General features: G+C 57.3%; 1 protein-coding gene across 13 annotated transcripts in view; it reads left to right on the top strand.

The window, feature by feature from the left end:
- The window catches only part of RBFOX3 (RNA binding fox-1 homolog 3), a 362,884-nt gene that overhangs the window by 270,266 nt on the left and 64,852 nt on the right, over positions 1 to 27,766 (top strand). For 2 of the 13 annotated variants that reach the window (XR_012492316.1, XM_074320478.1), the window contains exon 1: positions 23,537 to 24,044. The exons of 5 other annotated variants lie outside the window; for them this stretch is intronic. Coding sequence is in view for 6 of the 8 variants with exons in the window: in XM_074320478.1 (XP_074176579.1) it covers positions 23,940 to 24,044 (105 nt within the window). In the remaining 2 variants the exon portion in view is untranslated. Of the gene's footprint in view, positions 1 to 23,492; positions 24,045 to 27,766 lie in introns of those variants that run through there. 6 more of the 13 variants (XM_074320477.1, XM_074320481.1, XM_074320476.1 and 3 more) reach the window with 6 other exon arrangements.

Raw genomic sequence — 27,766 nt, 5'->3', positions numbered from 1 at the left:
AGGGGCAAATGGGCAGGTGTGGAACAGGGAGTCGGAGGGACCCTGGCGCAGGCAGGAGGCAAGACCTGACCTCCAAAAGCAGGGGGACAGAAGCCGGGTCCTATAGGAAGGAGAAGTGGGGACAGAAGCCTGCAGGAGAGCAGAGAGGAGCTGCGGGGAGCAGGCCAGGTGTCCTGGGGCAGTGGATAGAGGAGGAGGGAGGGTGAAGAGCCTTGGGGACCTGCAGGTGACCCAGGGACTCTAAGGCCTGGAAAGCCTCCGGGCAGTGTGGAGACCAGAGACCCTGACCCCCCAGCCTGGGGCCATTTCCTGCTGTATGTCTCTGGCCCGGTCCAGGATGCTGAGGTGGGTGGTGCCCTTTGGTGTTTGTCAGTTTCCGGATGCAGCAGGACTCAGACAAGGGAGGGATGCTGGCTGGCTGTCTTGGAAGGTCCCAGGGACCAGAGCTTGAGGGAGCTTGGTGTGTCAGGCCCTCCTGGGCCGGCCGTGAGCCTGGTACAGCCTGGGTGCCCTACACAGGTGCCAACGGAAGGAGTGAGTGGGTGTCAGAGTTTAGCAGAGCACCAGGAAGCACTGTGCAGCGTTTTCAAGGGGAGCTTGGCCGTCTGAGCTGCTGCTGATTCTGGTGAAGGCATTTGGGGTGCCCTGCCCAAGGGTGGGAAGCAAATACTGGGAACGGAGTCAGACCTGGACAGCAGCCAGGACATGGTCCTGACAGGGGCTGGGGACTTGCTTCGGAGCGTCTGTAGCTGCAGCGGTGTCCCTGCAACTCCCCAGAGGCCCGACTACAACCCAGGCACCTGGCTGGGTGGTGGGCAGGGCCGGCAAGCCCCCTGGACCCCTGCGCCTGGGGCCGCTCCATCTGCTCAGCTGAGGCCAGTGTTCAGCTAATTGTGATTTCAAAACTTAATTATGGAAAAAAGTTGGGATTCGGGACCCTTCCATTTATCTTCCTCTGGCCATGGCTTGTCATTAGCTGGGATTCAGAGCGTTCTGCTCACGGCCCTGGAGGCTGAGGGAGGAGAGGCGGCAAAGGCTGGCTTCGGCAGGGTCACAAGTGGGCGCTGCAGTACGCTGAGAGGAGCAGCATATTCGGCCCTGCCCCCCGCCCCATGGCTGAAGCCACAGCCCCCTGCCAGGAGACATCGTGCCCCATTTCTCCTTTCACTGTGCCTGCTGGGAAACCTGTGTTCCCAGAGCCACCTTCCATGCAGTCCTACCATCTGCCCCCTGGCATTGGGGCATGTGGGCCAGCATAAGACCACAGGGCCTGGAGAAGGGCGGATAACCGCCCCAAACCAGCCCCCTGACGATGGTGTCCAGAAGCCTCCATCCCCACACGCCCCCAGCCAGGCACAAGGTGCACAGGTGACGGGACAGCGGGGCTCACGCCACCCACGCCAGCCCCATCTTCTCGAAGGACAGCCTGGCAGAATGGAAGGAGAGCCATCCTGACCCTTTGACTCCATAATTCCACGCCTGGGACTGTGTGCTTGGGAAATAACTCAAAAGAAGAAAGAAAGCTTGAAGTACCAAGATATTTATAGCAGCAAAAGGAGCCCCACCGGCTAGATCCTACCTGTCCGGCAGTTAGGTAACAGCTAAGTGAATTATGTGGCCTTTAAACCTGATGGGTAGGTAGACGCGACAGAGGGAAGGTGTCTTTGAAATGTCATTAGGTGGAAAGGTAGGGTGCCTCATTACCACTGGGTGAAAACCACAATTACATGAAGATCCGATGAGGCCACAGAGAAATGGAGATGGAGGTGTTAAGATGAAAGGGCCGGGGAGGGTGACTCTGAAAAAATTTCAAGAAATAAATAAAACTTAAGAAAAGAATAGCCTCCCTCCAAGACCCCAGCCCCATGTGCCTTGGAGGCGATTGCAGTTAGGGAGCGGCCACATCTGTCCGTCCTGTTTATCGCAGGGCTCACTAAGGCGCCTCCACGCACACGTGGAAAGACCATCCTTTTACGGCACGTGGGAGCCCTGCACACTCCACCTCTTGCCCGGCATCTATAGGCATTTTCCTCTGGTTTATTTTGATTGCGCTAATACTGTGCACAGACCCTTGTGCTGGACACTGGGAATATACCTCTGCACGCAGGTGCAGCGTGCAGACACAGAGGGAGGTGCCCACCTGCCCCAGGTGGGAGCAGAGCAGCGTCAGGAACCATGCCTGGGGCGGGCAGCCTGGGCCGAGATGCGGAGTGAAGCCTCACCTCTCTGGTGGCGTAGGAGCAGGTCAAAGGGAGCGTGAGCAACCCCAAACATGGAGACGTCGCCTGGCACCAGGAAGGGCGTCCGTCAGCCGGGCGTCACCACACCAGGCTCCTCCACGTGCTGCCCGCGATACGTTCCGTGAGAAGGCCAACAGCTGACTGTTTCTTCAGAGATGCCGCCTGGGGAGCTGACAGGAAGCTGGCAGTGGTCGGAGACCCCACCAGAAAGGAAACCAGTGCCCCTCTCTCCACCTACCTGAGTGCCCCCAGACTCCCCACAACCTGATGCCAGGGAGCCTGGGGGAGCCCCTTTGGTTTGCCGGAGTCAGGCCCTCAGGCTGTTGGCGGGGATGGCCTAGCCTGATGTGCACGTGATGGAGACGGCCGGACTGGCAGGCAGGACCCAGAGCCTTGGTTCTGTGCCTGAGTCCCGTCTGGAGTGCTGCGAGCAGGGCCGACAGCTGGAGCGCCTGCCCGCCGGGCAGCGTCTCAGCTCCACTGTACCCACTTGGTCACGCTTCTACCAACAGAGGTTAGAAGGGACGTTTCTGCAGTGCCTGTAAATAAGACTTTCCCCCGAGCTGCAGGAAGAAGAGGATGAGAACAGAGAGAGAGATGCTGAGACCTGGCCGGAGACCGACCACCACCTTCTGCAACGCCCAGCCTCTGACCTGGAGCCCACGTTGTTTTGAAAGAAAGAGGCAAGACATTGATGAATTGTGTGACTAAATAAATAATCATGTCTTCAATTCTGGGGCAAGACTGGCTGGATCTGAAGGAGCTGGAGATGAATCAGGAGAGGGGACAGGGTGAGAGGAAGAAAGAGTGAGCATGCACTTGGGGGTGCTGGGGGGCCCCACGCACAGGAAGCTCACGTGGCCCAGGAGAAAATTTCACAAAGTCAAATGCTTTCCAGAGGGCAGCACTGCGACTGGACAAATATTCCCCCTAGAAAGGGGGTGCCTGGCTCAGGACCTAGGGCTGGAGGGGAGAGGGGTCCCAGGCAGGCCCATGAGGGGTGCTTCTTCTGGAGTGTCTTGCTCCCGGTTGGTGTCCCAAGAAAGCCCACATCCCTGTGCCCCATGGGCTGACCTCACAGCCCATTGGCCCAGGGTCCTACTTCCAGGCTGGACACTGAGAATGATCCGGGAAACTTCCCACCTGAGCTTGCGAAGGACACCGGCTGCAGGTGGGGAGCAGTCAGGCCTCCACAGAGGTGAATGTTAGGAAGGGACAGTACCTGGGGCATGTCTGGCCAGAGCTCCCTGACTCTGGCCTCAGGCCATGAGCTGCAGGTGAATTGAAGAGCCCTGGCCACTGTGACACGGGAAAAAGTCATGCTGTTCCCATTAGTCACCGCCCCTTAGTCCAATGAGATCATTGGATCACAGGTGACAAGCTTCATCAGACTTTGCTCTGTCTTCTAAACAAAAGAAGAAAGAAAACCCTATTAATTATAATATCAAGAAATGCTTTTAAACCAACAAATATTTGAAAAGAATTGATACTATTAGCGAGACTGAAGAAGAAAAAACTCCTGTGGCTGTTTCTTCTTGGGATAAGAACCTCCAGATTTCAAATCTTGGCTCTTAGTCTAGACTTTTCCCCCCAAAAGCAGAGGTTGAGAGCAGGGCTCATGTGCGGGAGGTTTGTTTTGGGAAGTGATCTGAAGGAAGAGGTCTGGGAAGAGTGAAATGGGGAAGGAGGAAACCCAGCCCAAGGTGCATTAGTGAGTTAATGAGCGTGGGGGCAGCTGGGGCTCGTGCTGTGAAGAATGCAGACTCCAGAGGGATGCAGGGCGGGAGTTTGACCCGCTGGCCCCTTGGGAGGGTCGCGCCCGGTGTGCTAACGTGCAGGCTCCCAGGTTTGCTCCCGTGTACTGCTTCCTGGTGGTGGCCTGGGGGAGGCAGGGGCGGTCAGGTTACACCTGAGGACTGCTGACAGCTGCAGTGGGGCTGGAGTGGAAAGGAGAGCCGAGAGAAGGTGAGGCCCACCTCATGCACACCCGTGTCAGCCAGTCCGTCTCAGCCATCGCGGTGGCAGCTGGAGCGTCGGTGCTATGTCATGGGGACGTGCTCGAGAGCCCTCGCCACCTCCTTGCCGGGCACCTGTGTCCTGGGCCTGCTGCACAGCCCTCTCTTGCTCTGGGACCTACTCAGAACTGGTGGCCTTTGGTGACATCAGGGCAGAGCAGTCTTCCCAAGGTCAATATATGCTGCCGCCCATTCCAAAGAGGCCAGAGTTCTGCACCCCGTTCTTGGTGGAAGGGGGATAGGACAGCAGCTTGCCTTTACATAAACTTCTGGGGTGCGGGTTCCACATTCCCCCTACTCTACATACTGCATTGACGTGGCAAGCCGTGGGTCTTCCTTGTCCCCTCCCAGCTTGACAACGTCGTCGTGTGGGGCGTTTGGTGTCCTCACCTCTTCCTGCCCGTCCAGCCCAGTGAGCGTGATTTCCTCCACATCGTGTGTGAGCGTGGCGTTCTCTGGTGTGACAGAATGACCTAAGACCCTGCAGACTATATTTTGATAAACAGCAAGCGAATAATTACAGCACTGTGTTGGGACAGTAAATGTGTGTTGCTCTCCTTCCCGTGTAAAAGCAGTGGGCTTTTTAATGCTCTGTCCTGGTAGGGATGGCGAGAACAACTTTTCTTGTCATCCACCAGGAACCAAGTCCTAGGGGCTGCGTTGATCGGTTCCGGTAGATAAAGCACTGAGGTCAATGTGAAGTTTACAGGTGAATTGAACGGAGATGTGGGGACCTGCACCCGTGCTCCCTTCAAGTCTTGATGGGGAGTCTAATCTCCGCAGTTTTCTTGGGGAGGGGTGTTATTTCTTTTTGATTTGCTATCTTAGCCAGGCTGGCGAAGTTTCATGCATTTCCACCTGGCCTTTCGAGGTCAGAGAACCAGTAGGAGGGTCATGCCAGATTCTAAGTTTATTCTTCCAGATCATGTACTCAGCTATGAGAAAATTACGCACAAGATAGTCTGTGAATCAGCCAGACGTTCTGTAAGATGGACCTGGGTCAGGCTGTCATGTATGTCTAACTGGGGGGCTGATGGTGTTTCAGCCTCACTGGTATGCATGTCAGCCCTGTCTGTGTATCCTACAGCCTTCCAAGTCTGGATGGGTCCCTCTTTGCTAGGTACAAAGTTCTCTGGTAGATGTCCACGGAGCCCTCTGGGGCAGACGGGGACACAGTGTACCCTCTGCAGGGGCTTGTGAAGCCCTGGGGTCTCCCCCCAGTCAGCGGTCTCTGATCCGAGAGCTGCCTCAGACCCAGGACGGGGCGAGGTGCCACAAGTGTCCGTCGTGGCGGCTGAGGACAGCTGTGGTCACGCGCGCTCAGTCTCTTTCTTGTAGCAAGGGGAAGGGGCTCCTTCTGCCCGCTCAGAGAGTTCAGGAAATTCAGGCACGTCCCCGTAAATGTTCCATCCCTGGGTCCTACTCTTTCCTATCAGGGCTCTGACTTTGGTGAAGGAGAGGTGTCACATCTGTGTGTTCAGGCTCCTCTGTGACTCTGCTACCCTTATAATTAACTCCTGGGGCTTTAGGGGATATGGTCTATCTAAATACTTCCATGAACCCAGTGTCCCCCCCCCCCTTTATCTGGACAGCAGCCAGGAAGGGATAGCTCATGTGAGGGCAGCCTTGGCGTTGGGGTGCATTGGCTGGACGCAGGTGGTCAGGCTGTTGGGAAGGAGGGGAGAAGTCAGGCAAGGTCCGTGGGGGGCACAGCATGTAGGGCATCGGGACTGGTGATGTCTAATGTAAGATGGGGAAACTGATGCCCAGAACCAGAGTCCCTTGAATTCAAAGCCAGCTTTCTTACCTGAGACTGTCATTTTCTTTTCTCAAGGCAACTTATAAATTATAAGGACTCCACAGTCCTAATAATGACCGTTGCCACAGCCGCTGCATAACCAGCTCTCCCCACATCCCCCCTGGCCTCCTCTGGTCCTTCACCACCGAGAGTCCAAATGATCACGACACTCCTGTATGCCAGGGGTTGGCACAAGCCTATTGGCACCAGCAAGGGGTCCTGCGTGATGTCTGATGCTGACCACCCAGTCTTGGAATCCCATCCTGCGGGGCTGTCTTACTTGGGTTCCCCCAAACACCAGGCGCTGGGAGACGTGCTTGCAGGCAAGGAGTGTATTTTCAGCAGTGCACAGGAGTGAGGCACTGGGGAGAGTAAAACGGAAAGAAGAGAGAACCAACCCAAGGGTGTGTTGTTGAGCTGATCACCACTGGGCGTCACCGGGGCTTCGTCCTACAAAGGAGCGTCTGAGGAGCTGTGGACACTTCCACCTGAGGGATGGAAGAGGGGGTGTTACTGCCACGTCCTTCCTCCCTCTGGTCAGGGATTGCTCCAAGCAGCATTAACTCCTTCACACTTCCCTGTTTGCCCGTGTGTGAGAGCGGCCGAGTGGGCTCCCACAGGCGTCCCCCATGGCAGCAGCAGAAAAGCCCCAAGGCAGGTGATGAAAGGTGTGCAGGGTGCTACGGGGAGGCGCTGGCAGATTACAGCACACGCTGGCGGCCTCGCGAAGGCCGGAGGGAAAGGTGGGTGGGAGGCACAGCACGGGAGGCGGCTGGCACCTGCGCTCCAGTTGGGAGACCTTGGGCAGTGCTCTCCCCACGCGCAGCATGGAGCACTAATGACAACTCCACAGGGTGCGTGAGCATCACCTGAGGTGGTGTTAGGGAAAGGTTTCTCAGCTGTAAAGCTCTGCCCCGCTGTAAAGGATTCAGTCATTGTGCATGAGGGTGGTGCCCTGGACACAGCCCCAGAGTTTTCCGGAGGCTGCCTCTCCTTCCAATACCGTGTTTCCCCCAAAATAAGACTTAGCTGGACAATCAGCTCTAATGCGTCTTTTGGAGCCAAAATTAATATAAGACCTGGTCTTATGTTATATTATATAAATCCCCGTCTTATAGTAATTTTGGCTCCAAAAGACGCATTAGAGCTGATTGTCCAGCTAGATCCTTTTTTCGGGGAAACATGGTAGCACTTCAGTCCCCGGCTTCTCCCGTTTGCTGGGACAAGAGGGGCCATGTAGATGACGAGCAGGACAGAGCACAAGGCATCTCAGACGCACCCCAGTGTGTGTCCTTCCCCTCCAGGGAGCCCTGCCCCACCACCCCCCCAAGCCAGGGAAGCCTTGTCAGCGCCTCCCAGAGCACTCGGGGACCGAGGGCATTCTCCCAGTAATGACTGCTGATACTACAGAGATGTGTGTCATCACCCCGGGATGTGACAGCTCTGAGTGAAGCAGGCAGGAGGAGGATGAGACAGCCACTGTCGGGAGGAGGAGGCATCAGTTTGAAGCCGAGCATTTGGGTTGTCTTCTGCAGGGGAGGAGGCACAGGGAGAGGAGGCCTGAAGGTTGAAGCCAACTTTTACGGAAGTTTGCCCAAGTCCGCCCCAGGCTCTTCGTCAGTCTCCCCCAGCCTCCAGTGGAGTCAGGAAAGTGTGGGGGAAAGGAAACGCATGGGAAGGAACGAGGAGGCAGACAGATGAGCACAGTCTAGGGGGCTGGGGGTTCCACCTCCAACATCTCCAAGGGCAGGAGGAGTTTATAAATGTAAAAATGTGATAGACTTGAAGAAGCGTTTTATGTATTCTAGGAGGGGGCTAGGGGGAGGGAGGGACGGAGGCAGGGAGGGAGGGAGAGATGACGGCAGTCTCTTGACAGGAATGCTGTTTACCCAGTTAAGAGAAGCACCTCCAGGCCGATAGGCAGGTTCAGCACCAGGGACAGCAGCCAGGCGATGGCGACGCCCCGTGTTAGGCTCACAATCCCCTGAAAATCCCCCGTGTGCTCATGGTAGGAAGCTTGGTGTTTGCATCCTGGCAGAGCTTGGCATGGCTGGTATTGCGGGAAGCAGGACATTTCCTGGTTTCCCTCTTTGCACCTCTCCAACTTCGTATATCTTGTCCACTTTCCCTTTAAAAGTACCCAACATTCCCTCTCTCGGCCCATTAACTTTGGAGCCAAGAAGGTAGATCTGTGCAAACTTGGAGAACAGGAGAGAGCGCCCTGGGTGGGAGGGAAGGTCTCCTCGTTAGCACAACTCTGGGGCCACCTCCGTAGCTCAGCTTACATCAGAACTGGGGCAGGGTGGTTCTACACATCACTTTTTGTTTTGTGGGAAGAGAAGGTGGTGTTTTAAAAAAACACACAAACAGAGAGAAGAGGAGTCTTAGGGAGAACAGAGGTGAACAAGGAGATGAGGACAGTGCAGAATGGAGGGGGGGTGGCTCATCCTGGGGGAACTGGATGCGGCTGCCCCAGCTGCCTGCTTCCAGAGAGGCCCAAGGATCGCGGCTTTATTTGCCTTGGCCTCCCCGACACGGCCTGAGGAAGGGGCCTCTAGGACTTGCCTCTGCATCAGGTGGGGGCGCAGGGGGCTCAGAGCAATCCAGCAGGTCAGGTTTGGGGTTTCATCCCCTTCCCCATCAAAAGTTTGCTCTCCGTGCAAATTTCCCTTTTGTTTTTTTATTCCTGAGTTGATGTGTGGGATTCTGCCAGCCCAGCAAAGCTTTCTTGGCTTTGACTGCTCTCCACAGACCTGCTTTGTGAAACTTGCAGCCCCTTGCTGAGGCGTCCCTCCCACTGTCCCCTCTCTGGTACCCCAAGGAGCCAGATGGCACGGAGACACAGGGCTCTCCTTCCCCTGCCACCTCCGGTGACCACTGCCCCGCTTGGCTCTGTGCTGAAGCAGCCGCTATCTTGTGTGCTGTCTGTGGGGGTTGTTTCCTCTTTTGTCCTTATACTTGCTCTTAGATTAGGGGACAGCATGAGGGACACGGTCGATCCCACGATATCTGCTAGTTGATGAAGGGGCTTTGGGTTTCCCCTGGACATGCATCTTCTGACCTGCTGGGATTGGTCGTGACAAAGAGCACGCGTCCTGTGGGCTCGCCACCCTGCAAGGGCTCCCGCTTGGGCACAAGCCATGGGGCCCCCCGTTTATGTTTGCACCTATGCGTTAGCCATCGGCCACCTGTCTGGGCCTTGGGCAGTAGTCAGGGAGGTCCTGTTCCCTCCATTTTACAGATAAGGACACTGAGACATGGAAATCTTTAGAGCAGAGCTGCCCGGTATGACACTCTGCAACTGCGGAAATGTTTTCTCTCTGCATTGAGTACAGTAGCCACGTGTCACCATTGAGCACCTTGAACAGTGGTAGAGGAACTAGAGTTTCAGCAGAGGAACTAGAGTTTTAATTTTATTTAATTTTAAGTAAAGCTTTAGAGACTTACTTGAGAGCATCTAATTCCTCTCAGAACTGGGGCCAAACCAGGCGGTTCTCGGCCTCTGGTTCCCACCATGGAGGTCACTGGCATCTCTAAGTCTAGCGTTGGGTCCACACACTCCAGATGTCTGCCTCCTCTTCCTCAGCCCTCATTTGGTCTAATTCCCCTCCCTGGAGAGGGGAGTAAGATCTACTGCTCAGAGTGGGGGGCTGAAGGGCACGGAGTGGGGGCCCAGGCACCCCCTACCCCTGATTCTGATGCGTCCGCTTGCTGGGGTGGGGGAGGGCAGAATAAGTGAGAGCCACGGGAAGAATAGGTCCCAGTGAGATGGAGGGAGAAGCAGGGCAGGTGTGGGGCCTACGTGAGGGGCATGACCGGCCTCCGCCAGCTTACACCCGCCCGACCCCACGTCCCGCAGAATGGCCAGCGCTTGGCTGCAGCGGTGGACACTGGTTTTTATTTTCTGACAGCCCCTTGTCACCCTGCGTCTGCCTTCAGAGGAGATGGGGTGGGCCACAGTTCCCCTGGTACCCCCACCTTATACCACAGTTGCATCCCGCTCTGTGTGGATTTTGCTCCCTGGGGACAGCCCCACTGTGTCCCACTGGCCCCCTGGCTTCAAGCTCTCTGGCTTCTCTCCCTGAACCAGCCCTCACTTATGGGTCTCACAGCTGAGCTGTAGGCAATTTTCAGCTTCCTGTTCTCAGCAACTTTGTGGAGTGGGCTGTGTCTGACCGCTGGAAAATGGTGGAATACTAGGCTCAGAGGCATAGAGGGGGCTCTGGCATCCCTAAAAGTCATAGCAGAGTGGCCAGAGGCCTGGACAGTGGCTTCTGGGGGTCTCTTAACTTCTCTGAGCCCCCGTCTCCCCCCCGAACCTGTCTGTCTCACAGAGTTGTGTGAGGGACAGGAGGTGACGTATGTGAACATGTGTCATGAGCTGGCGCGCGGGACACAGTGTCAGTGTTTCACTGTGGCCTTATTGCCGCCCTTGAAAGCCGGAAGGCCATTCGAGTCATCCTTCCCCCAGGTGCACCTGGGCCGGAAGCATCGCCTGTGGAGAAGAGGCAGGTTGTGAACCAGGGCAGAGGGCTTTCAGGAAGCAGCGGACACTTAGGGAGTTTGCCTTCTGGGCTGGTCCAGTGTAGACAATGACCAAGCATTCCACTCATGGCACGTGTGCGATGACAGCCCACCACACTCTCCTGACACAGAACAAGGCCCTCAGGTGGCGAAATCACTCGCACGCGACAAAGTCATGGACACATACTGTGTCAGTTGCTTAGTGTGTGGGCAGCCCCCCCCCCACCTCCGTAATGCGATCTCTATGTGGGGGAGGAGAGAGGACACAGAAAGGGGTTCATTGTATTTCCTCTTTCCCGCCCTCCCTGCCCTACAACGGGAAACGGGGCTTCCAGTTAGAGCCAACCACCTTGGCCACCAGAGCACACAATTCTAGAGGGAGGATGGGTCCCCCCAACCCAGCTGCATGGGAGATACGCCTATTGAAAGAAATACTTGTTTCCTGGTTTGCCCCGGGGAGAAGAATGCTTGAAATAGAAATAGCACCCGTGGAGGAAGGCGTAAAAAGTGGTGGAGAGAGAGAGAGAAAGGGAGACACACAGAGGGAGAAGCCTAGAGAGAGACAGAGAACAAGACACGGACACCCCAAGGGAAGGCTGCAGGTGGGAGCACATCTCTTCGGTGCTTCCGCCTCCCCAGCAGAGGAAAGCCCAGCTCATCGGACCCAGCACGGCGCCCAGGCCCCCTCTTCGCCCAGCCATGCCCAGCCACCCACATAGGCAGAGCCTTGAAGCAGAAATGGAGCTATGTCCTGTCGTTCCTCCTGGGCAGCTACCATCAGCAAGGAGCCCCAGCGCCCACTGCTTCATTTTCGGAGGGTGTCAGTCCACCCCCGGAGCTGTGACCTGGGGCCCGCAGTCCCAGCATGCTCCTGGGGCAGCTCCTTCCCACTGACCAGTGTGAGTTCTGAGAATGCAAACAAGCCTGCGCGTGTGCCAGAACAAACAGTCATTAAGAAGGTAAATCCAATGCAGAAATAAGCACGAGGAATTTCAAATTCAAGTAAGAATTATTTGTGGACTCTCCACTCTTCCCGAATTATCCGTGGAATATTCCACTCCATTTGCATAGATAATTGAGAGTTAACTGTACTTCCTGTACCAAGGCCCGGGAGAAGAACAGGGCAAAGTTGGTCCACCTAGGTGGAGAGAAAGGAGACGTCACTTGCTGCCTCCTTTGGGCACTGCAGAGGAAAGGGACCGAGAACAAAGCCTGGCATTTGGAGAGATATTTGTTGAATTAATTAACAAGATTTATTGAGCATCTACTGTGTGCCAGCTTCTTCATATACCGAATGTCTGAATCCCTACAACCCTTGAGGGAGGTATTGCTGTCCCGTTCTTACAGATGCAGGAAGTAAAGTTCAAGATGTTGAATCACTTGTTCTGAGTCACGTGGATGGTCGTGGCAGAAAAGGGCTTGCCTCCAGGTTGGGGTAACCCAGAGCCTGAGTGTGTTCCACTTCCTGCTGGTGGAGGGTTCCGGAAATGCTGAGGCTCTGCGTGGGATGGAAGGCAGAAGGTGTGGGGTTACAGTCTCCTTCTAAACTCCGTCCTGCTTCTGTTCCTCGAGTAGAAGGGGACGATGGCTCAGACCCCAAGTCTTGGGTTCCCTGTCCACCTGGGACACGCCTCTGCTTCTCCATCTGATGAAATGGGAAGAGTGGCGTGCATCCTCCTACTGCCTTCTCCCTGCCTTCGGTACAAAGCGGCGAGGGGAGCAGAGACCGAGATGCCATCTGTCTGGGGCACCATGAGGATGATGGTAGTTATTGCCGTGCCCCCTGTCCTGGAATGGAATTGCCGAGGCCCCTCAGTCTACACTGGAGAGGAAGGTCAGTGCCCTCACCGAGCAGCAGCCACATGCAAACCAGCTGGGTGTCCTGGTCATTGGTTGTGGGACGCTTTCTCCCAGTGCAGGTCAGGAGGTAGAAGCGTCAGCCGTGAGCTGAGCCCCAAAGCTGAGTGCTGCTCGGAGTGCTGGTGTCCTTGTCCTGTCCTGAGTGGGACAGAAGAGCAGGAAGGATGCCAGCCCACTACCACCGCCCCCAGGGTACTGAGGGCCTCAGGATGGAACAAGCAGAAACCAAGCGACGCCGACAGATTGAACCGGAGAAAGCCTCGTTGCTGGACATCTGTTTGCGGTGGGGGAGGCAGTGTGTGCTTTCTGCTGGTACCCACCTGTGTGCTCTGGGCTCCACGACAAGAAGAGAAGGGGTCCTTCTGCATCCCTTCTGGAGAGGCCGCCATGGGCCAGGCACTGTCATGGACCATGGTGACAGCAGTGAGTGGATGGTGCAAGGCTGCATGTGAAGACATCGTGCCCTCGCTGGACACCAGTGCTGCCCAGTGGAAACAGCGCAAACCACATGTGTCCACGTGTAACTTTCCAGTAGCCACACTAAAAAGGGGAAAAGAAACTGATGAGATTGTTAACAGTGTACTTTATTTAACCCAATATATCCAAAGTACACAAATTACGTTTCCCTCTGTTATACCAAGTCTTGGAAATCCGGCTCGTATTTCACACACATGGGAGCAAGTGGCTCCCGTGTCACCCAGCGCCACGTCTAGGGAAAACTCTTAAAGAAACAGGAGGCACTTTGTGCCTAGATTCCTGGCAGAACTCCCTCTCTCAGAATCAGCTTCCTTACTACAAGCCCCCCGGACCATCTGGGCCACGGGGGTCCCGGGGGAAGCACAGAGGAGAAAGCAGTGTGAGCCTGTTTCTGCCGTACCAGGTAAGGCGTGAAGGCTGCTCTGGGAATACTACACAGCCGGTGTCTTCACAAGCAGGCGACCTGTCGGGTTTTTTAACCAATTGTTCTGCGAGAACTGACCCACTGGACAGGGAGAACACCGGGTTTTCCAGTGCTGCCCTCCGTCCTCCTCCATGTCAGCATGTCAGTGACCCTTTCTGCTCTGCTGGTAACTACAGCCCTTCCTTCACGTTCTCTCCTGCCTTCTCCAGACCAGGCTGGGAGGCGTCAGGGCCCCCCCAGTCCAGAACACCCACCTACGCCATTGATGCCTGGCCCCCTTCCTGTGTGCCGGCTTAAGTGATTCTCCTTTTAAACTGCCTCCAAACTGTCAGGGAACCAGCCACTCTTTCCTCCAGAGAAGCACCCAGCCCGCTTGGGGCTCACTGACCCTCTCCTCGGCATTTACTCTCAAAAACACTGTTCCAATACAGCAAAGACACTAGTCTCCCAGCGTGGATTTCCAATTACCCACACTCGGCCAAGTGGCAGCCACTTCATTATAATTCTGTAATTGCCATATAGAATTCCTATAAATTTGCTGTTAATTTTTAACCACTGCATCCTTCTCTTAGAAAGTGTAGCAATAATTTGAAAATCTATAGATGATATATTTAAGTGGATAGAGGCAGAGTAGGGGGAATAAATCCAGAGGGGGCTGGGTCTAGAGAAAATCCTCCTAAAAAGCAGAAGTGGGGAGCGTGAGGAGGGGAGTCTGGGGCTTCCTTCAGCTGCCATGCAAACATTTCTTCTGAATATGTGGCGTGTTGGTGGCTCCCAGGATTGATCAGAGCCTGATCCACGAAGATCCATGCTCTTAAATGCGAGTGGCTTTGTGCGCTGGGTTCTCCCTTAACAGGCGCACTCCCTGCCCCCACGGGGAGGTAATTTAGAAGCCCAGCTTCCGAGTGTAATCTTCCTGCATTGTACTGCTCCACAGTGCCGCCCAAATTGCAACAGGGACCAGGTCTATAAAAGATGCTTCGGAGGAAATGGCAGCTACACAGGCATTCCTCCCCCTGCCCCCCACCAAGCAAGTGAACACCCAGGTGTGAAGCGGAGAAATTAGCCTGCCTTTCAGGAGATGCTAATGAGGCAAGTTGGGAGGGGATGAGGTTGAGCCAGAAACGAAATTGTTGGGCCTGCACAAGCCGAGGGCTCCAGGGACAAGCAGGGAGACCAGCCAGGTAGTCCTGAGGGCAGCCTGCTCTTCTCTGGGGAGGTCTCAGGGGGTCAGAGAATGAGGAAGCTGGATGTAGAGAAAGCCAAAAAGGGAGACTGCTGGTGAGAGTGTGCAGGGCTCATTTGGCTGGGGAGGATGTTTTGGTGAAAGGTGACCATCAGCAGGGCTAGCCGCTAGCCACCTCCAGCAAGACAGTGAGGTCATTACATCCATCTGTGTTTGGCTCAGGGGTGTAGGCAGTGCTGGATGCCCCGGGGATGGGGGGTGGGGTGTGTGTGTGTGTGTGTGTGTGTGTGTGTGTGTGTGTCTGGCAGGAGCTGTCCCTGGTGCTGAAGGATTTGCTCTTACAGGGTTGAAGTGCTGAGCCCTTCCTGCTCTTGTTCCTGGCTGCCAGGAGGGTTTCAGCCATGGACATCCACGTCCAGTTCTCATCCCCACCCCTGGGAAAGGGAGATACTGGCTCCAGGCTGGGAGGGTTATCAGGCGGCAGCAGCGATGAGAAATTGGGCCACAGGGCGATTTGAAGGTCCCAGTGTTTGATCTATTGCGGGGCTGGCTCCTTGCAGCTTTGCTGCTCCCGAGTTTGGTGACCTGAGAGAATTAAAGCTGCCTTAAATACAGTCTCTGTTGGCTGTATATTAATCAAGCAGGAATCAAAAGTCACAGCATCCTAGGGAAGTAAGAAAAGGAACAGACGGCTCCCCCCATCCTAATGCAGCAACTCTCAGCAGGAGGAAAGGCTGGGAGCTGCTAAGAGCAGCACAGGGCCCTCAGCTGGCTGCCAACTTCCCCAAACCTCCTTGCCAGTGAATTCTCAGAAACCTCATGCCTTGGAACTGGAGAGTTGTGTAGGTGCCAAAACAGCGCTGGACCCCAATGCTAGAGTAGATCAGGAAAGAGTAGGGCTTCTCCCCTCCAGGAGCAAGAGGGAGCAGGAGAATGGGGGAGCACCAGGGGTGTGGCCTCCAGAATAGCCTCATGCCTATGTGAGGACATGTTCCCACACCGTCTCACTTGCCCTGCCCTCAGAGTCTAAGAAACACAGTAGTGTTCAGTGGACAGCAATTCCCACCGCCTGCCTGGTGTGCTTTAAGCTGCCGGGCAGGGCTGATGCTGGCCAGGGTCCTGCCGGCCCCTCTCCTCCTTGCCCTGGCTCAGTCCCCTAAAAGCCTGAGAAAGGAGCTCATACTTGGCCTCTGTAATCGTGGGTGTGTGGGGAGGTGAGTCGGCAGGTAAATGTCTGTTCCTGGTTTCCTGGCAGACAAGCTTGTTCCTTCCTCTATGAGTCCTGGGACGAGTTCAGTTCCCATGAGTCTTCATTGGAAGAGCCTCCCACCCCCACCTCCAACCTCCCACCGCCAGCCACCTCCTTGCTCCATCGCTCAGCTCCTGTCTGTAGCTTGGCACTGGCCCCCTGACACAGTGCCCCGCCTCCCCGGGGCCATGGGCTTTGCCAGGACAGCACTGTCTCGCTGGGCCTTTGTTGTCTAAGGCCCCTAATGAGCTTTTAATGAGCTAATGCTTTGGTTAGGGGACATGAAGGGGAAGGGGCAGAGCTGAGTGCCACTCGGCTTCCTGAGGCCTTGAGGTTGCCTTTTTAGCCAGCTGGTGCTGAGGCTGGGACCAGAGGCAGAGCTTGTTCCAGAGTCTCAGGTTGGTTCCGAGTTTGGAGGACCTGACTTTCACAGTCCTTGGGCTCAGGCCATGCCCTGGCCATCCCTCCCTCTCTACAGGGCTTCCCTGGGTCTGTCCCCTGTGGCATCTCCTCACCCAGGGCTAAAGGAAGGGACAATGGTTTCTCTGTTAAGTGAGATTTATTTTCATTGATGGCCAAATGAAGAGCCCAACTATTTCAGTTGCTGTCTTTAAAAAGAGGCAGGGAGCCCGGGATGGGCCCTGGCTGCCTCCATCCCCAGCAGCTCAGACCCATCTCCCTGTGCATGAAAGAACCCCTTCCCGTAGCTCTCTGCTTAGGGTCCCTGAATGCTGTGTTTCTTTGGTTTAATTCTAACTGAAGTTGACACACATTCATGCTGGTCACAGCAATGGGAGATTCCCAAGCTGCCACCACGTCACGCACGGTTGTCCTTTTCTGACACCCTGAAGCAGGCAATGCTATTGTTGGAGCACCAGCCTTGTTCTACATGTTCTGGTGGGTGACCCCCAGCCCCTCCTGGGAGTTAGAGTGACATTGGCATCAGCTGCTAGTCCGGGGTCCCCCTTGGCATGCCTTAAAACTTTCCCCCTTTGAATCAAATTAAGGTGGAAAAGGTTTGTGTGCAACACAAGGCAGAATTTCTTGACAGTCAGGGTGATAAAAACCTGAATGGGCTCCCCAGAGAGATGTCAGGGTCTCTCTCAGTGCAGTGTACCAGGAAAGAAAGAAAAAAAAAAAGACGGCGCCTGTCCCTGAAGGCTCGTGACTGCCAGCTAGAAGGCAGAGGACTGGACAGTACGATCCCAAATTCTCTTCCAGTTCCATCGCCCAAGACACGAGCGCGCTTGTCTGCTGTAGGGTAAGGAGCGGCTGGAACTGTCCCTGGTGCTGGAGGGCAGTAAGGAACGGCTGCCAGGTCCATTGTAGTGCTCAGGAGAGCTGCCCTGGCCGGGCTGCATGGAGTGGTGGGCTTCCCTTAGCCCCAGAACCTCTGCCAGTCATAGACCTGTAACACGAGCCCTGCCCTGGCATGAGCTGAGGCTGTCGTCTGTCCCGTCGGCACTAGGGACCCGGCCATCCAAGGGCATTTCATCTGTGAGCCAGGCCGAGCTTGCATCTCTGTCTCCAAAGCAAATACACCAACTTCCTGTGCCTCTCGGGGCTCTTTCTTCCCCGTGGTCATTTGTGGCCTTGGCACAGGGCACCGTGCAGACATGCACAGATTTCGGTGGGACAGGAGGGCTCCCGGCCGTGGGCCAGGCCCACTGTGGGGTGCGGATCCGGGAAATGAGCAGCTCGTGGCAGATGAGCTGGGCGCCCCGCAGAAGGGCTTCCTCCGTCCAAGAGCAGCTCAGCTCCTCGTCTTGGCTTCATCAGAGGGTTCAGCAACCCTACTGAGTTCTCTCAACCTCCTGCCTAATGAGAAAGAGGAAATTCGAGATAATTGCCGTGCAGACCGAGCAGCGGTGTGATTAGTAAATGCCCAAGCTATTGCAAATGACGATCACATTAACAGATTCGGTTTCGGGTTGATCCTGTTAGGAAAGAACGCCAAGGGCTAATGACGAGGACGCTGGCAGGAGCGCACGGGCCAAGTGCCGCTGTGGACGGAGGGGAGCGAAAAGGCTCACGTGAGTCTCCGGGCAGGAGGCTTGTTTCCAGCCTAAAGTCTGCCCCTCGCTAGGTGTGTGACCTTGGGCCACCTCTGTGATCCCAGAAGTGTCATCATGTACCAAATGGGCATCATTCTACCTTCCCGTCTACCTTGTAAGGATTACGTGAGATGAAACATGTCCAGGCGCGTTGAAAAGGTTAGGAAAACACTGAGCAAATGCAGGTACCGTTACACTTAGCAATCAGCAGTGACGATAGAAAAAACTCCAATAATCCATCCCCGGCTTCCCTTTGTTCCCCCTCATCCTGGGCAGTTTAAGCAAACAGTTGAGCTCTTAAGGCTCTAACGGTGCCTGCCCCCCTTCCTCCTCTGGCCAGCATCCTGAATGGTGGCTTGGCCACAGCTGGCACCGGAGAGCACAGAGCTGTTTCTCCAAGGCTCTCTGAGCCCAGGCTGCCTCCTTGCCAGGAGCTCATGGCCCAGATGCAGGCAGGAGCTTTGCAGGGCTGCAGCTGCCGAGCCTCTTACCCACCAAGCCCTGAGGTGGCACATCACAGTGCACTGATTTCAGATGTTCTTTGCTGCTCCGTGCTGAGCTGTCTCCCCCTTTCCAAAAGAGGAGAAGGGAGAAGTCTAGGGGCTCATTTAAAATAAATAAAGCTTGGCAAGAATGCTGAGTGGAAAAGCAGAGTGGAACAGCACCCACAGCCCCTTCTCTGAGGTCATCCCTCTGGCTCCCGGGCCCCAAGGGGAGAAGAACTTGCCAAAGAAAGATGTGCTTATAACTGCAACCCTGTGCAACTTCTGGTTCGGGCCGTATATCTCGAGTGTGCCCTTTGCTTTCAGTCTCCCTATATTTATTATGTTTAATTTTGCTGGGACGTGGTTGTAAGTGAGACGGATGGACCCGAATGTGGCTGGCAAACGCCTCTTAATTAAACAGATAAATAAACTTCCTTTGCACGCAGATTTTTACTTTTGCTGCAGTGTCTGCTGGGGCCAGGGGGACAGCATCGGTGGGTGACAGGCCCCCACTGAGCTGGAAGGTGGGTGCTGGCCCTGGCAGCCTGGGCCGAGCCTGGCTTTCTCTCTGCATTGCCGAGTACTTGGTAGCTCAGGGATGCAGAGGGCCCAGGTGGGGAGCACCCCCAGCACCCCCTCCTCACAGGCCTGACCTGAAGGGGAGGCTCTGGCCAGTGTGAGTGGGCCCTCTGCTGGACGCCTTTAGTGTGGCCTGGTCACCTGGGGCAGCTCCCATCCTGTCTTCGCAATTCGCCTTGCAAGGGCTCCTCTGCCAACGTTTCTGCTCTTCTGGGAGAATTGGACACACCAGGATGAAGCCAAAACAGCTCCCCACTCCCAGGACAGGGAAGCTACCACCTTTGGGAATCTGAGGGGTTCCTGTATTTTTCAGGAAGGCCAAAGAGCTCCCCGTCCTCTATCTGACATCCCCCCAACAGTATGTTGGCGGCGTCCCAAGCAGCCCTGAGCTTGGAGCTTTCTCCTGACTCTACTCCTGTCCCCTTAGCTGTGGAAGTGGGGCATGAATTCCCCTGGGAGAGTGTTTGGTTGGAGATGTGGGCATCTGGTTAGTTCACATAAAAGAGGCTTCCTGGGTAATCCCCCCCACACACACACACACACACTGAGCTATGCCCACCCTACGTGGAGATGCTACTCCTGCCTCCCTAGTTCCCCAGCGCTCATGCCCTGCCCTCTGCCAAATACCCTGAGGCCGGGGCAGGGAGGTCTGGCTCTGCTGGAAGCACGGAGCAGACTGTCTTTATAGATTATGGCCCAGCTGCAACCGGAGACGGTGAGCTCACCCCCGTCCTGGGACGCCTGTGCCAGGCTCCACACTGTCCTCTCTGTGTGGGTAAAGCCTGAAGATGCCAGCCTGAGCACTCGGAAGGGGAGAAATGGGCAGGCCCATGAGTCACTCAGCCCCCAACCCACCTCCCCTAGAGGGGCCACAGAGCTTCCTGTTTCCCCTCAGGAATACAGCCTTGGGAATTGCCAGAGGATGGGGGTGGGGGTGTTGTCATAGGCAACACTCCCCCAAATCATTTGGCCGCAGAACCGCCCACCTTTTTAAAAAAACACAGGCCATTTGAAACATGTTCTGGCACAAGCTCTGTAAGGGTGACTGTCATGTCACCATTGCACAGAGGTACACACCACAAAGATTGAGGGTGTCTGCAAGGCTCTGTGTGCCTGGGTCTCTCAGGTCAGGTGGGAAGAGCAGGCCCTGCCCTGCCCTGCCCTGCCCTGCGAGGAGGGGGGCCGGTGCCTGCAGCCAGCAGGGCCTCCTCAGGAAAGGTGACCCACGGTGGGGGCAGGAAGGATCCAGGAGATCTCCAAAGCCTGGGAACCATCTGGACCTTTTGAGGTGCCTCCTGCCTGATATTTATAGTGGTGCCCAGGAGCGCAGAAATAATTACAGCTCAGTTCCTGCCTCCCTAACAAGGCCCTTCTCAGATTCAGGGCGAATGGGATATTTTTTTCCTTGGCTCTTTTTTTTAAGTAGTGAATATCAGCACTGGATTGACAGCTCTTCTCAGCTCACATACTTCCTTCACCCCAGAAGCGGGGGCAGCTGCGTACGGGGGCCCGGGCTTCCCCCATCTGCCACTCAGGGCCACCCAGCCTGGCCCAGGAGGCACCAGGGCTCGGACCGCTGTGAGGGGTCTTCGGGACCTGAGGAACATCGTACCCCCTAGTGTAATGCGCCACCCTCACACCAGGCACTGGAGGTCCGAGGTGAGGTGGCGAGGTCCCCGACAGTGAGGATGGACAGTCAGTCACGGTGGACATGGCCCAGGAGCCCTGTCGGAACACAGAGCATTCTTCTTTCTCCTGCCGTCCGTGGACAAGGGACAGCCACAGGCGGTGTCCACCCAGGGGCACCCGTCCTTCTGCAGCAGCCTTGCTCCGCCTTCACTTCCTGTGCTTCCTGGACCCTCCAGCAGCTGTGGCCAACTCAGCTTGGGGACAAGCCCGGAGCAGGGCAGTGGCAACCACACTCATCCCTGCCAGGAGCCATTCCAGGCCCTGGGAGGGTACTATGAGCCAGCCAGCAGGCTCTGTTCCCTCATGACACCCGATTCTCGAACGGGAGACCGAGAGGAGACCAGACAGGCTGCAGGGTTTTGCTGGCCTGTGGTCTGACCCGCCAGTCACCTCCTCATGCACAGAGGCCCCCCTCAATTTGCCAGGTAGTAACTGGCTTCTAATGGAACTGATAAGCCCAGGCACCTCTGTGAGGTGTTCACACGCGCTGTTCAGGCCCTTTTTGAGGACGTTTTCTTTCTATTGTTTTGCTGTTCTCAATCTCCCCGGCACCGGGGTGCGATTAGCTGGCTGATGGAGGCAGGTGTCTATACATGCTCCTGGTCCTGACGCTGTGGAGGTGAGGCCTGAAGCGGGGTGGCTGGGCTGAGAGGCCCATGGATGAGCAGGTGCCAGGCTGCTGGAAGAGATACTGACCCTCAGGCTGGCATTCTCAGGGGTCCCTCTAGGAAACCTTCCCTGACCGAACCCCAGGCCTAAGCTCACCTCCGATTTCAGCTCCCACAATCTTGGGCTCTCATAGCTCTCAGCACAGTAGGCTGCAGTCTTGGTTTGCTGGCTTGGTTTCTCCACCAGACAGTGAGCTCACTCCAGGACAGAGAACTTTGTCTCTACAGCACCTGGTGTACAGTGGGTTGTCAGTGAGAAAAAGCAGGAGAGTCAGCTCTAAGAGAGTCTGCTATGTGTTAAGCACTATTTAGGATTCACTCCCAAATCCTCTCGTGGGTAAAGCGTTGATCTCAGTAGATGTGTGGTAACTACGGGCAATTAATGAGTGAAGGATTCCCAGGCAGGGTGAATTCAGAGCCCAGGGCTGAGGGTGAGTGTTACGTGGCTGCCCCAAATTCCAGGGCGTCCTCCAGGGAAGGAGCAGCAGGGCAGCAATGACTGACAGGGACTGGGACAGAAGGGGAGGGCAGACTTCTGGAACAAGAGGGCCGAGCTGCACACCTTGAGGGTAGGAGGTCAGCGGGGCTGCCCATATTCTTGAGGCTGGGGCCACTCGGGGTGCCACACTCCCCAGGAGAGCCTTCTGCAAAGTCTTGGCTTGCAAATGCTGTACCCAGCCGGGTGCTCCTGCCCCAGACACCCGTACCTCTGTGCCAGGCCCGCACCCCTATCTTAGGCTGTAGGGGCGCCTCTTCTGGGAGACCAAGTTAATAACCCATCCATCTTGAAAGCAGCTGGCGGCCTCTGCAAGTCCATAGTCAAGCGTCCCCACCCCTCCTCTGTGCCAGCGCCACCCCTGGGGGCATCACGAACTGGAATTCCAGAAAAAGTCAGGCAGGTGCAGCTACCTGGCAAGGTGGGTCAGCTCTCCCCCTGCAGTCTCTGCCTCCCCATGTCACACCCCTTTCCCTCGCAGAGAAAGATGAACTGGAGGCTGCCTTGCGGGGGTGACATGGGGTGCCTGCGAGAATGGTGTCCAAGGGGCAAACACCGGCCTGCTGAGCACGTTCCCACACTGCTTGGAGGGAGCCTGTGGGCAGCCTCTCCAGCCTCCTTGTTGCACCTTCCTGAGTGGCCCTCATCTAGCGAGGACAACAAGACATGTCCGACAAGATCTAACCACCTTCTCAGGGTGGATGCAGAAACCCAAGCCCAGAGAGCACAAGTGTCTTTCCTAAGATCACCCAGCATGTGAAGGGGGCCTCTGACTCCCAGGCTGGTGGTCTTCCCATTACCAAGTGGTCCTGGCCCTGCTTCCCTCAGAGTGGGGCTTGCTCTCCAAAGTGAGAAGAGGGGACTCACAGGTGCCTTTAGGTAGGACAGGTGAGTCCAGAATTACTACTGCGTAGGTATCTGGGATTCGCCCCTGTGGTAGCAGAAGTATGCGTAAGTGGGGTGAGTGGTTGGGTCTGCCCCCTGTTGTCTCTCCCTCTAACCATGGTGAGCAGCAGACTGTCCCTCTCACAGCCAAGCTTACTTGTGTCTGGTCCTGGTAAACTGAGTTTGGCCAGTGGGCATCTGGCGAGTGTGACTGCATGGCAGGCCTGTGGGTGTGTGTGGCTGGTGAAGCTGCAGACTTCTGTGCACACACCTGGCTCAGTTTCGGGCAGAAGCACTGACTGGGGTCTGCATGGGTACCTGCCACTCCTGCCCCACTGATGTGTGCACACAGCGCTCAGTGTGTGCGGCTGTGGGGAGGGGCGGATGAATTGTAGCACTGCCCTTCGCCCCCCCCCACCCCCATATTAAGTATCCACAAGACTGTGCCTGTGGCAGGTACCGGGTGTAAATGGGCTTTGGGGCCCAGTGGGAGGGCAGGAGAGGCTCCCAGAGCCTCCAGCTGGGTTTCCGAGCCCTGGACAGCGGGGAGAAGCGCTCCCCGGCGCGGAAGCCTCTGCGTAGATGCCCTCATTACATCACCGACATCCCCACCAGCAGGCCGGCCTCCCTTAGGAGAGGCGCTTCTGGGAACGCCGAGCGGGACCGAGCGCCTTCCGGTGCGGCCGCTCCTTCTCTCAGCAGCGGCCGGCGGGCAGATTCTAGACCCCAAACCCGGGGGCAGTCGCTGGATTGAGGGGGAGGAGGGCAGCGCAGGGGCCATTGGAGGGTGCGGGGGCTGGCCGCCCCGGCGCCGGCGGGCGAGGGGTTAAGTGTGGGATCAGCTGTTGTGCGGTCGTTCCGGATTCTCTTCCCTCCGCGGGGCTCTGTTTGATGTTGGAGTACGCCAGGGACTCCCCCTCCCACCGCTACACACGCGCGCACACGCGCACACTCGCACACGCACCACTCTTTGCAGACAGGGCTCCGGTGGCTCCAAAGTGACTGACTCCCTCCCCCGCTCCCCCTCATCCTCTCGCGCATAGATCCTCTCTTGCCATATTCTCGCGCGCGCTCTCCAGCATCCCCGCCCGGGCAGGGGAGCACCGGGCAGAGGCGCGCCGCTTTCCTTCCATGCCTCCCTCTTAAGGAGAGCCGGGGGGGAGGGGAGGGCCGGAGGAGGAAGAGGAGGAGGAGACCGAGAGGGCGCCCGGGAGGCAGGGCGCGCGCACACACAGAGGGACGCGCTGAGGGTGCGAGCCGCGCAGCGAGCGCAGAGCTGCCTCGGCCACCGGGCGCCCCCCTGCCGCCCCATGCTGTGCTCCATGGCGAACTCGGGCTGCCTCCTGCTGTCCAACTCCGGCAGCATGCTCCCGCACTCCGTGCCCTGCCCGCCCGCCTTCCTCTACCTCCAACAGGTAAGCGGCCCCCGGGCCCTGCCGGGCCCGGCCCCCCGCCCGGCGCACGTGCGCCCCGCCCCACCGCCCACACCCGCACTTGGCCGCCTCCACCTCACTGTTGGGGCCCCGCTGCGCTCCCCGCGTCATGGCGCCGGGGCCCAGTGCGGGGAGCTGCGCCCCTGTGCGGGGTCGCCTGGGGCACGCGCAGCACCCAGCGAGGGGCCGGAGTTTGGGGCGTCGCTCGCAACTTTTCCGTAGGCATGGGAGGGGTCGGCGGGCGGAGTCTCGAGGGAAGCCGGAGGGGAGGGGGCAGGGGTTCTCAGCGCCCTGGTCACTTTGGGGAACTTCGTGTCGGGCTGCAGGGGGCGCGGGGCGGGGAGCATGGCCCCTCTCCCGCGGAGTCAGGAAAACTGGGGGGGGCCGCGCGGAGGCGGCAGCGGAGGGGACGCCGAGCTGTACTGCAGCGGGGACGGCGCGCTGGGCCTCGGGGAAGGTGGGCCACCCGCCTGGTGGGGCCGGCTAGGGAGGCCCCGGGAGCCCCAGCAGGAAGGGGGCTGGGGCCAGACTTTTGCAATCGGCGGGGCTGCGCAGGAAGCTCGGGTTGATGAGGAGGACGGGGAACCAAGCGATCTGAGCCCCCACGTCCCCAGGACACTACACCGGGACTTGCGCACAGAAAAATCAGCGGCCGCCTGCCCGCTGCCCCGGTGTGGGGGGCAGGGGTCCGGCGGAGTCAGCGAGGGCTCAGGGGAGTATTGGGAACTGACTGGGGATTCCCTTGCCTCCCCCAAACCCCTTGGCTTCCTGGGGCTGCGGTTCCGGTGCCACTTAGGCCAGAGCCTGCAGGGGCTGCAGTACCCTGCCTCACCCACCTTGGCTGCCCATGTCTCCAGGCCTGTGCTCCCTCCCATCTTCCCTCCCTCCCTCCATCTCTCCTTCCCTCCTTCCTTCCCTCCCTCCTGGCTCTGTGGGGCTGCCTTCTTTATCTGTAGCACCCCTCAACCTCTGTGCTGGGCCTGCTGGGGCCTGGGCAGCTGCTTGGAGAGACCTGGGGCTTGAAGGGAGGAGGCAGTCAAGCTGGAGAGCTTCAGGCTGACCGTCCTGGGCCTGCCCCGCCCAGCAAGAGGGTTCCCAGAGCACCAGGTCTGCACCCTGGGCTGGGTGTGGAGATGGGAGGCAGAAGGTGGGGGTGCCACCCAAGGTGGCAGAGTCAGGCCAGGCCTCTTGTCTCAGTGGACGTGTCTCCTCTGCCTCCCCCATGTGAATGTCTGAAGGGAGGGACACCGAGTGTGTTTCTTGTAGAGGTTCCAGGTGGGGCTGGGCCTCTGGATGGTGGGCTCTTGGCTTTTTGTGCCCGTTGGGCTCTCCAGAGGTGACTCAGGAGCTGTGGACACGACAGACAAAGCTGGGCCCTCAGAGCTGGGCCAGGCCCCGGCCGCTGGGCTGATGGGCTGATGGGCCCTCAGGTTGGCCCCTTACAAGGATCCACGTAGCGGGAATTGCCAAACATGTCGGCAACTGCAGAGAAGAGGGACTACACAATGGTCAGGAGCGGAGGGTGGCTGGGATCAGCCCTTGGTCTCACAGTCCCTAGGACCACCTGTGACATCTGGGCGGTCCTGGACACAGCTCAGTGGCAGCAAGAGCCACTGAGGGGCCCCCAGACCCACAGGCAGGCAGACATCCAAGCTCAGACCCAGGCTGACTCCCAGAATTCGCCATCATCATTTGCGCTACAGACTGTCTGGGGGGGGGGGGGACCTGGCAGATCAGCTTTCCTGCTCCTCCCAAATTTCCAGGAGTCGCTTGAGGACCTTGTGGATAGGGACAGAGAATCTGCATTTCTGTCAGGCTCCCGTTGAAGTCATGGAGCGGACCTCTCAGGTATCGAGGAGGTGCCCCACCCCACCTGGCAAGAATGCCCTGGGCCACAGGAAGAGGCTCCAGGTTCCGTAGGCAGATACAGGATTGGAGCCGAACCCACAGCGTGTTGGCTGTTTAGGCAGGTCAGTTCATCTCTCCGAGCCCACCCCAGGATGCGCAGGTGGTTCCTCTGAGAGAGCGCCAGCGCCTGCAGACGTCTCCGGCTCGGTTACATGAGGTGGCGGTGAGCCTCCACAGAATGCCGAACAGCGGCGCTGTCTTGGGATGAAGGCCCCCGATTCCTCCAGGGCAGGGTGAATGCATCCCCAATGGGTGGCATTTGGAGTTTTCTGTAGGGGGCCATGGGAAGGCGAACAGTCCGCCAGTGAGCCATCCCCTTCCAAATGGGCGGCAACTGGGAGAGCTACAGCGTGCCCGTCGGGCCAGGCTTTGAAGCACCCCGTTTCCTTGGCAGCTGTCTCTTTCTAGATGAGGTCCTTGCTCTGAAAGGGGACCAGTGTCGCCCCTGCCCTGCGCTGGCTACAGTGATAACCGGGAACAACAGCCTCAGCCAGGGCCAGATGTGGGGGGATCTCAGCGGGCTGGGTGGCCGTGTGTCTCCTCAGCAGGCTGGAAAAGATCTAGAAGGCAGCCATTTCCTGGCTATTTGTGGGGCACGATATTATAGGAGCACACACAGCTCTGTTGGTCCAAGGCTGATACAAAATAAATAATGCCATTTAGTTCGGGACTCAGGTTGTCCCACACCACCTCTGGAGTGAGACAGGCGCCTGTGTCCCCTGGAAGTGGAGGCCACATGGGGAGGAGCCCAGGGTGCCCACAGCCAGGCCTCCAGAATCTGAGCTGGCCTGTTCTGCGGGCCCCGCGGAGGGTGGCAGAGACTCTGCGTGAGCGAGCCCTGGCGCCATATGTAGGCTGTGTATTCAGTCTCAACAGCACGTTTGATAACGGGAGCGAGAGACGGGAAATCAAGCAAGACAAGAGATGGGGTTTGCGGCACATTAAGATGCAGTGTTTAGACAGGCCAGCTTTTGAAACACAGAGTCTTTGGAACTGGAAATTAGAAGATAAAACCCCAACTGATGGAATTCCATTCTCTCCATGAAAGCATCCCCTTTCCTGCTCCCCGGCTGGACCCGAGTGTGCTGAGAACCGGCTGTGTCCCTCCAAGACAGCAGCTCTGTAATTAATTAGAGGTGCTTGTTGTCAGGCGTCCCTCCTGTCAGCCTCTCAGCGGTGCTGGTATTTTTTAGTTCTGACCATAGGTGGGACGACTTCCGGTCACCCAAGCCCGGGAGACATCCAGCTGCAGTTTGGGCCGAGGCATTTAAGAGCTCACCAGAGCCGTCCCAGGCCTCAGGGTGCACCCCGAAAGGCCTGGCCTTGGTTTCTCCACCTGCCCGGCCCACGTAGGGGCCCTGGCTCCCTATGGGCCCTTGGCACCCTTCCAGGGCCCTGGTCCCCCCACATCTGGCCCTAGGCACATCCTGGGGTGGGACACAGAGGCTGTTGTCCCTGGTGCATTGTGGCCAGCAAGGGGTGGGGACAATACTGGTCACCTTTCAGAGCAAGACGGATCTCGTCTGGAAATTCAGGACATCAGCAAGACTCCCTGGGAGGCCCTTGCCTGGTCTCCAGCAGAAGAAAGTTGTAGAGAAGGGGAGGAAACTCCCAAGCCCACAAAACAGGGTTTTGTCACGGTAATTACTTATTATTAAGCTGCAGCGCCCTATAAAAGAGAATCTTATCACTGCATCTGATTACAAAGCTGGGAAATTGCTCCGAGGAGAGGTATCTAAGTGCCCAAAGTTTTGCTGAAAGGAGCCTTGGTGATGGGGGGTGGGGTCTGAGCTGGC

This window comes from Rhinolophus sinicus, linkage group LG15 (genome assembly GCF_036562045.2).
Source record: "Rhinolophus sinicus isolate RSC01 linkage group LG15, ASM3656204v1, whole genome shotgun sequence".
NCBI lineage: Eukaryota > Metazoa > Chordata > Mammalia > Chiroptera > Rhinolophidae > Rhinolophus > Rhinolophus sinicus.
The sequence above is the reverse complement of the archived record's forward strand: the minus strand, read 5'-3'. Positions and strand labels throughout refer to the sequence as shown.